The sequence below is a fragment of the Babylonia areolata genome, chromosome 18, assembly GCF_041734735.1.
Source record: "Babylonia areolata isolate BAREFJ2019XMU chromosome 18, ASM4173473v1, whole genome shotgun sequence".
NCBI classification, from domain to species: domain Eukaryota; kingdom Metazoa; phylum Mollusca; class Gastropoda; order Neogastropoda; family Buccinidae; genus Babylonia; species Babylonia areolata.
The window spans coordinates 4,908,217-4,918,216 of record NC_134893.1 but is presented as its reverse complement, the minus strand read 5'-3'; the positions used below and the strand labels follow the sequence as shown (position 1 = coordinate 4,918,216).

Genomic DNA, 10,000 nt, shown 5'->3' with positions numbered 1-10,000 from the left:
TAGCTAGGAATGCACTTTCCTCTGCTTTGTGCAAAATATCTCTATTTCCAAAAGTACCGAACCAGCAAAATATACAGACCTGTTTAATTCAATTTTTGTGTATACACAAGAAGATTAAGTGCTCTTACAGATAATGTTATCTATGCAAGTACGTGTAAGTTGGGTTATGGAAACACGAACATGCCCCGAAAACGAAATACGACAGCTTAAAAGACGAAATACAAACGGCGCTGCACGCAAAAGTGCACTTGTACGTAATTAGATCGGATCTCGATTTTACTCGAAAGGATCACACTTTTGCATAACATCAACGAAGGAAACGCGTAGGTTGCCCACGAAGGTTGAAGAAATCTCTCAGATTCTGACCACCCAAACGCTCAGCTGCAACTGTTCTGAATACTCATTCGATCTTTCTCGACATTGGGCAGCTCCTTTCGGCGACATGCTCCGATAGATGTTCTATATCTTTATTAGTCGAACATATCTTCAATCGAGGACGGATTGGCGGAATGGTAAAAAGTTAAACTGGCGCTCTGATGCACCGCAGTTCGCAGTATTCAAGCGACCGTGCCTTTGTGTTGACTTGAGTACCTAGTTTCGTTTCGTTTCCCCCGGATCGGTACAAGTTTTTGTATTGTTTTTTTCCCCCCCCCTCAACCGGTGTACGTCGAACTGCAGAGAAACAACAGTGACGATTTGGATTTTTTTTCCAGTTTGCTTTGCAGGAGAATAAAAGAAATCTACAAAAGCCCTTTTAGCATGGAATATTTTACTGAAACTTAATGCCAAGCACGGTGACCGACTGGCTGCCACATCGACAGGTCATTTCAAAATTTTACGTGTCGGTGACCGATGGCGATACGAAACCTGTACCCTGATCTATGCCATTTCAAAATTTCGATCAAGAATCCTGCACTTATCCGAACAACGTTTTATACTGCAGAGAATGACAACAGATGCCATGTAATGAAATCAGAGAAACATTTGCTAAGACTAAACCAGAACACCTGCCGAAAGAACTGCCGCGGTGGGAATTTGTATGGGTGTGCGAGATGAGGGTGTTTTTTTTTGTGCTTTCTCGTGAGTGCTGACAGTTTCCCTGCCCTTCCAGTTTTTAAAATAAACAAATATGAGAATTTTGTCATATGTGTAGGATTTCATGTCCGTTTGTGCATCTGTCCGTGTGTATATTCATTTACATTTATTGTGATCCATCTTTTTATACATTCATTTAAAGGTACCCACATACATTCAGTTGGAAACCTACCAGAGTTCTTCACCAGTGTCTGAGGCTTAAGACTAAGTATTCAGCTAATGAATTCCAAACGCCATTCAACCTCACTAACAACAAAACTGGCCGATTTCCTACACTGAAATTACAGAAGTCTCTCTCTGCAAAAATGCAGAAAAAAAGTCGGAATCACTGAGGTGCCGGGATCCGGCCGGTTTCTCTGGAACGGGTAGCAAGAAGCACATAGCAATAAATAAAAAACCAGCACAGATAAATAAACGAGATCATAAAAAGTAATAAGAGGGGATGGCAAAAAATCGGGGGGTTACGCTGCTGGTCAGGCATCTGCTTGGCAGATGTGGTGTAGCGTATATGGTTTTGTCCGAACGCAGTGACGCCTCCTTGAGCTACTGATACTGATACTGATACTGCAAAAAATCAATCAACAACACATCTCAAATAAACTATCTTTTTATAAGTCCAAATCAGGTGTCGGGGTTTCCCTGAGCCGGCAGGAAAAACAAAACAAAACAAAAAACACTGAACAACCAAACTTACGATACTAAAACTGAGGCACAATTGGTCACTCGGGTGGTGAAAACGATTGAACTGACTGACAGAAAACCACACCTGAGAAAGATCCAAGGCAACAACGTTGTCCACTTACCACCTGGACAGATAACGGGGTGTTGAAATCCACTCCGCCCTGCAGACGAAAGCCCCACGGGGCGGCAGTGTTGAGTCGCCTCAGCTGCACCTGGTATCTCTCCCCTTGGTACTCCACGTTGCTCATTTTGAATCGATGGCCAGTGGTAAACAAACAAACAAAACAAAAAAAGACCACAGGAAAAAAACCAAACAAATCAACTGCTGTTCTACTTTCACTGATTCAACGGGGGAAAGATGTGTCGTCTGCTGAAGCGGAGCTGTTTACCTCCAGCTGACCAAGTGGAGACAAGTTGTCTTGGCATGCGCAGAGCGTGCTGTGAAGTTTTGCACACGGCACAGATGTAGAACTTTCCCTCTCAGCGAGAGAAGAAAGAGAGAGAGATACAGAGTGCGAGAGAGAGAGAGAGGGAGAGAGAAAGGGAGAGAGATGGTGTGAGAAGTGGAAGTGGGGGTTAAAAATCATGACACAGATTTTGCCACGGCTGCGTTTATGAAAGCAAGGAATTTGTTGTTGGTTTTTGATTCTCGATACTTTGGAATTCTTCTTCATGTTGTTTTTAGGAGTCTCCGTCCTGTGTGTGTGTGTGTGCGTGTGTGTGTGTGTGTGTGTGTGTGTGCGGCGCGCGAAAGAAAATGGATCTGTCATGATCTGTGTGCCAGTGCGTGCCAGTGTGTGTGTGTGTGTGTGTGTGTGTGTGTGTGTGTTTCCTGGTTCGCTGCATGGACAAAAAATGTTCCCGCATACACACACGGACTGAGGTTGCCGGAGATTCGTAGTTCACTCACAGAGCACAGAGATCATCACAGATCCATTTTCTTTCGAATCAGATACATGTAGTAACGTATCCTCCTCCTCCGTTCCCCCCCCCCCAATCCCCCGCCCCGCCCCCCCCCCTCCCCCGCTCTCTCCCTCTCATTTATTTGTGTAGTGTAGACCCTGTTCAGGGCGGGGACTGGATGTAAAGAAAAGCACATCAGCGCTTACTGATCTAATATCCTCGAAATTTGTCTCAATAGTGGCCTGTGTGTGTGTGTGTGTGTGTGTGTGTGTGTGTGTGTGTGTGTGTGTGTCCGGCTGTGTGATGCACGTGTGTATGTGTATGTGTGTGTGTGTATGTGTGTGTGTGTGTGTGTGTGTGTGTGTGTGTGTGTGTGTGTGTGTCAGTGTGTCGTGTGTGTGTGTGTGTGTGTGTGTGTGTGCGCGCGCGCCAGTGTGACGTGTGTGTGTGTGTGTGTGTGTGTGTGTGTGTGTGTCGTGTGTGGGAGTGTGTGTGTGTGTGTGTGTGTGTGTGTGTGTGTGTGTGTGTGTGTGTGCGCGCGCCAGTGTGACGTGTGTGTGTCTGTGTGTGTGTGTGTGTGTGTGTGTGTGTGTGTGTGTGTGTGCTTTCCCGAGTTTAATGATGCAGGATTCCAATCGCCGATACCTGTTCCCCGCTTATCTCTCTCTCGTCTCTCAGTTATCCTACCTTATCACCCCCTCCCCCTCCTCCCGCTGACTCTAATTTTCCGCTCGCTTTCATACTCATCTGCCGCCCTTCCCCCAACCCCCAACCCCCCTCCATCCATTTCTCCTCCCTGCCCCCTCCCCACCTTCACCGACTTTTTAATTCATTTTTTTGTTGAATATCTCGGCTCGGAAGTTGAATAAATCTACTTAACTGATGAATAATGGTATCGGTCGATACTTAAGAAAAGATTACCGCATGGTAAGAAGATCTATTAAATAGGTGTATTGTCAAAAGAAGAAGAGGGAAAAGAACCATATGAAAAGTAAGCATTGTGGATGGAGTGACGATGAATGAAATATACACTGAGATAGACGAGAAAGAGACAGACACAGGAAGACTGAAGTGGGGGACAGACAGAAAAAGAGAGGGAGGGATAAAAAGTGAGAGAGCCAACTAGAGAGAGAGAGAGAGAGAGAGAGAGAGAGACAGAGGGACAGCCAGAGAGAGAGAGAGAGAGAGAGAGAGAGAGAGAGAGAGAGAGACGGAGAGAGAGAGAGAGAGAGAGAGAGACAGAGGGACAGCCAGAGAGAGAGAGAGAGAGAGAGAGAGAGACAGACAGACAGACAGACAGACAGACAGAGGGACAGCCAGAGAGAGAGAGAGAGAGAGAGAGAGAGAGAGAGAACGAGAAACAATCTCATGTTTTGTATGAGTTTTACCCCTTAGTTGTTTGCATCGCCACACCCAGAAAAAAAGTCATGACTTCTGCCGCGTCACTGTGAGATGACAAAAAGCACTTTGATTTCGTCCAGACCAGTAATTTTCTAGCGAATTGTACGCAGTGTCTTAAGTTTTCATTTTGTTTTCATTTATGTTTCGAAAAAGCATATATATATATATATATATATATATATATATATATATATATATATATATATCCTTTTATTTTCCTCTATTCTATTTTTAAAAATCATTTTTTTCATCCATAATTAGCAGTGTTTCCTAAAATATCACTAAGTATGGGTCAATAACTCTCCATCTGTTTTACCAAACGTTGTCATGGCTATGACTTATGATAATATGGTATCCGTATCTGATAAAGGCGTTCATTACGGCCACGAACGAATGAATCTGCTGAACCAAAAGGAAGTACCGCTGAGATACACGTCACCATTTTTGACTCACTTGTGTAAACAAAGTGAGTCTATGTTTTAACCCGGTGTTCGGTTGTCTGTGTGTGTGTGTGTGTGTGTGTGTGTGTGTCCGTGGTAAACTTTAACATTGACATTTTCTCTGCAAATACTTTGTCAGTTGATACCAAATTAGGCATAAAAATAGGAAAAATTCAGTTCTTTCCAGTCATCTTGTTTAAAACAATATTGCACCTCTGGGATGGGGGAAAAAAAAAGAAAAAAAAGAAGCCTAATTATATGCAAACTGCATTTACTGTTATATTTATATTTTTTGTATTCTCTAAACTTGGCACTTTGATCTGATGTTCGACACAACAAGAGCAGTCATTATTATCATTTTTTGTTCAAACAGGAACTTCTTTTGCTAAGCATGGAAGTTTTATTTATTTTGCAAACGTTTTGGTGCAGATAGTAAAAAAGGGAAATTACTCTGTAATTAATGCTAGGGGACTTAATTTGCTTTAAACTGATCTTTCTCATCTTAAACATAACAATTTTTTCTTTTCTTTTTTCTTCTCCCAAACTTATCCATCATATTTAATACAGAGCACTTTTCAACCATTTTTAAAATCTCTTTTTTCCCCTCCTAATGATTCCTTTACAGGATAAAGCGTGAAGCACAAGTGAGTCTTGAAGGCTTTGCCTCTTGTCTTTGGGAGGAACGCAATGAAAACCAATGAATGAGCAACAAGGGAAGTTACCACGTTTTTCTAGTCGGTTTCTCCCCGATTCGATATTTACCTCCCTTGTAGATTGTACAAGCGTTTGCCCTTAAAATATCGTGCACAAAGTGTGTTGATTCCTCTGTCTAAGTCTGTAATCATGTTCTGATTCCGTGAACATTCTTGCATGCTGCTTTGAATGAAGTCTTTTATAGGGACAAGTCAACAGTCCAAAGGAAGGGTTGCCTTAACACACACACACTAAAAATGACTGAAATAAAGCAACATAAAAAAAAAGAAAGAAAAAAGTCTAAACAATGTGCGCTGTATGGTTTTATAAGCATTTTTGTCTCACAAAATTATCACAGGATCGAAAGACAAAGCAGATGGTGGTATGACAGTCATGGCATTACCATGACGAGTTGTCGCTGACTCGGATGCAAGGCTACTAATTTTTGACTCACTTGTGTAAACAAAGTGAGTCTATGTTTTAACCCGGTGTTCGGTTGTGTGTGTGTGTGTGTGTGTGTGTGTGTGTGTGTGTGTGTCTGTGTGTCCGTGGTAGACTTTAACATTGCCATTTTCTCTGCAAATACTTTGTCAGTTGACACCAAATTTGGCATAAAAATAGGAAAAATTCAGTTCTTTCCAGTCATCTTGTATAAAAAAAAAATATTGCACCTCTTGGATGGGCACAAAAAAAAAAAGAAGCCAAATTATATGCAAACTGAATTTACTGTTATATTTATATATTTTTTGTTCTCTAAACTTGGCACTTTGATCAATTATTCTGACACAACAACAAGAGCAGTCATTTTCATCATTTTTTGTTCAAACGGGAACTTCTTTTGCTAAGCATGGAAGTTGTATTTATTTTGCATGTTTTTGGTGCAGATAGTAAAAAAGGGAAATTAATCTGTAATCAATGCTAGGGGGCTTAATCTGCTTTAAACTGTTCTTTCTCATTTTAAACATTACATTTTGAAATTATACTCAATACATAAAAAGCTTATGTGTTTTACTCTCAGTGTACAGCGCTTTTACTATGTTCATTCGCCCAAGTGGTCTTTTTCGGAAAATACTAAAATCAATACAACGAGTGGACTTTACAGATCTATTGGCCGATCCATGAGGGTCATGGCCAAAAATCAATTGCGTAAACATATTCATACATATTCAAAGCGCGTGCTCATATTCTTCGCGAACGCGAACGACGCCATTTTGTTTCAAGTTGTTGACCTGCCCGTTCAATCCTGTATTCAATCGACAATACACGATAACATGTGATGGAAAGTTGGAGGAGACCGTTAAATATTTATTCAGAGCCGGAAAGATTTGTGAACGCCTCATCACTTACTGGATTATGCCCCAAACTGTCAGTCGGAATTCACAGTTAAATTGTTGAATTGATGAAACGTAAAAATGAAGTCCTTTTCACTTCATGCGACGTTTAGAAGTGCTTGTACTTCATGGCTTTACATGTTATTAGTTTAACAAAATACTCAATTTTCATATCAACTTTAAAACTATAAAACTAGAATGAACATAAAAGAGAACCGGGTGTAACTAAACTTGTAGATCTATATAGATCCAGAGAAAACGCCTAAATGTTGCAGTGTGATTGCGGCGATAGCCACGTCTCCTTTACCGCGGACTTAAAAAGAATTTTTAATTGCCCTTAAAGATTTTTTGAATGCCCAAGATACACCAGAATAATATGAATTAAACAGCGGTCTCACTGCGAATACCACAATCGATTTATCGTCGTTTATAAAAGCATGTTTAAATATTATATTTTCGAACGTCAGTTAAGGAGCCATGATAGTGTATTGGGTAAGACAGTTTCTTTTCACCCGAACAAGGGAGTTCGAATCTGCCGTTAGGACTTTTTATTTTTTTTTTTTTTTTTTTTTAACCTGAAGCTTTATAATAACAAATACAGAACACATTTTAACGATTAGATTTTTTAAAAGTGTATCACAAGTGAGTCTCGAAGGCCTTGCCTCTCTTGTTCTTTCATGGTATGGCTACCTTGCACTGTGAATGTATAATACATTGACTTTAAAAATCTGAATTGTTTGTTGATTGACCAGTTCATATTTGCCACTTGGTGGACTCGAGATAAAAAGTTGTCTGCGAGAAATTACTCTTATCTATTGTTACAGAGATATTCTGTACTCACAGGTATGTAAGTGAGAGTGAATGAAGAGGATAAATTATGAAAGAACCTATTGTAAGTTATCTTAAAAACTGTAGTATGTGCTGCTAACCCAGCCATGGTCGTATTATGTAAAGAGATGTAAAAATTATTGTTACGGGACGTAGCTCTGTGATGGCAAGTTTTGATTGGAATGGAGAGTTATCTTTCTTATGAACGTAGATTGCTGGCGGAAGGCGGCGGCATTGAGAGACACAAGTTGAGCACGGTTCTTAAGTATCTCCTTAGTATTTTCTAGGCTGACCATCAGCACCAAGATGCAGGTGTACCAAGCCTGTGTGCTCAGCACTCTGCTCTATGTCAGCGAGACATGGACTCTCTACTCTCGCCAAGAACGCAGACTCACCTCCTTTCACCTGCACAACCTCTGGGGAATTCTGGGCTTCACGTGGCAAGACCGCGTGCCAAACAAGAAAATCCCTGACAAGGCAGGCATCTCCAGCATGTTTGCACTCCTGACCCGGCGCCGTCTGCGGTGGCTCGGCCACATCAGGCGAATTTATGACGGGTGAATCCGATGCCAAGGATTCGTTATGGCGAGCTGGCCACTGGTTTCAGACCTGCAGGAAGACCTGTCCCACGCTACGCGGACAGCCGCTGCAACTCAGCAACTTAACTGAACGAGGCGCAGAGTTCCATTGTCTCCCCAGACAGAAGGACATCAACAAACGTAGACTGCTGGCGGAAGGCGGCGTTGAGGGACACAAGTTGAGCACGATTCTTTAGTATCTCCCTAGTATTTTCGTAGTAACCAGGCTCCTGACTGTACGGATGTTTGATCCCGGTAAATGAGGTCTTCTTTATTTCTTACAAGTTAATTAAAAAAAAAAAAAAATCAATTGCCGAGTTGTTAAAACGTTGAGGGTCACGGGTTCGACGTTTAAATCTGGACTGTGTCGATTAAATCTCAGAGTCCGATGGCCCCAAGTTAGTATCAGTGTGCGTTATACCACGAAAACGACACGCGCTTTTGGCGTTGAACAACTGGCTTCTTTGACTGAAGAAAGGTTGCTTTGTCAGTGTGTAACAATTGTTCTTCATCAATTTCAGTAATGCAGCGAAGGCTTCAGATATTCCGAGTACTAGATTTTACATAAGAGAAGATGAAGTTCACGAAAAGTGGGTTGAAAGTCCTTCCTACTAAAGAATCGACTGGAAATTTCCGAATTTGAAGTGCATTCCTGTTCCTAGCATCAAAGCACGACATATACTATTGGGTGGCGGCGACAATGGGGTGCTCATGTTTCCAACATAATATGCATGCTGTACTGATATAATGATTCCCCCTTTGTTTATGTTACTGTTTCCCCTTCGGGGGCTGCATGAAAAAAGCAATATTTTGCTTATGTATTACTCTCAGAAAATAAAATGTATTCAATAAAAAATAAATGTATTCAATATGCTTAAATTGCCTACAATTCCCCTGAACACGAGGGTTGTTCAGGCACTTGCAGGCCTATACACATATGTTGACTTGGGAGATCGGAAAAAAAAAAAAGAAGAAGAAGAAAAAAAAATCCACCCTTCACCCACTAGGTGCACCGAACCGGGGGTGGAACTCCGAACACTCGGACGAGAACCCAGCGCTTTAACCATTCGGCCACGGCACCCATGATTGACTTGATAATGTTATCAGTTATAGAAGAGTCCAGCTGTGCTGTCGTGGAAATGTGTTTCACCAGTGTTGTGACTTTGAACTGTGACAGTCATTGACTTCTTTCATCGCATATATATATATATATATATATATATATATATATATATATATAATGTGCGTGTGTGTGTGTGTGTGTGTGTGTGTGTGTGTGTGTGTGTGTGTGTGTGTGTGTGTGCGCATCTGTGCATGCGTGCGCCGGGGCGGGAATATAAGAAAATAATTATATACGTTCTCGTATACGCGTGAAAACAGCTGGATCCAATTTCCATTTCTTTGATCCCACGGTATTCGCGGTAAGTGGGGCTTCAAATGAACAGGAATGTTTAGTCAATATAATGTCGTCTTTCTTAACATGCATATATATATATATATATATATATATATATATATATATATATATCTTCTTGCCCCTCTCCCCATCCCCTTCCCCTCTATCTTTGATGCAGCATCTCCACGTTTTGGCTGAGCGACGGCATCATACACACACACACACACACACCGGCGCGCACGCACACACACACACGCACACGCACACTCACACACACACACACACACACCGGCGCGCGCACACACACACACATACACACGCACACACACACGCACACACACACACACACACACCGGCGCGCACGCACACACACACACACACACACACACACACACACACACACACACACACACACACACACAATCAATATATTCCTCCGTCTCTGTGCCTCCCCGTCGGAGATGTATAATTCCATCTGCCCAGTCAATGATCTCTCTCTCTCTCTCTCTCCCTCTCTCTCTCTCCGTCTCTTTTCCTCATCTTCTTCGCTCTTCTACTTCCTCCCACCCTGTTATCCCTCACCCCTCCCGTCTTTATCTTTGCACTAAAATCAAACCGCCGTTTCATTGACTGAATGGCAGCGTCACGTTGTTT

The 10,000-nt window shown here is 41.9% G+C and overlaps 1 protein-coding gene and 1 long non-coding RNA gene across 3 annotated transcripts in view; both read right to left on the bottom strand.

Moving 5' to 3' along the window:
- Nucleotides 1-2,186, bottom strand: part of LOC143292376 (PDZ and LIM domain protein 3-like) — a 28,755-nt gene extending 26,569 nt beyond the window's left edge. For both annotated transcript variants that reach the window (XM_076602593.1, XM_076602594.1), the window contains exon 1: nucleotides 1,899-2,186. In XM_076602593.1, coding sequence (XP_076458708.1) covers nucleotides 1,899-2,024 — 126 coding nt within the window. In that variant the 5' untranslated portion in view covers nucleotides 2,025-2,186. The remainder of the gene's footprint in view (nucleotides 1-1,898) is intronic.
- Nucleotides 1-4,739, bottom strand: part of LOC143292380 (uncharacterized) — a 122,043-nt gene extending 117,304 nt beyond the window's left edge. The window contains exon 1 of the long non-coding RNA XR_013056644.1: nucleotides 4,520-4,739. This is a non-coding gene — a long non-coding RNA (uncharacterized LOC143292380). The remainder of the gene's footprint in view (nucleotides 1-4,519) is intronic.
- Between the last annotated feature and the right edge of the window lie 5,261 nt (nucleotides 4,740-10,000).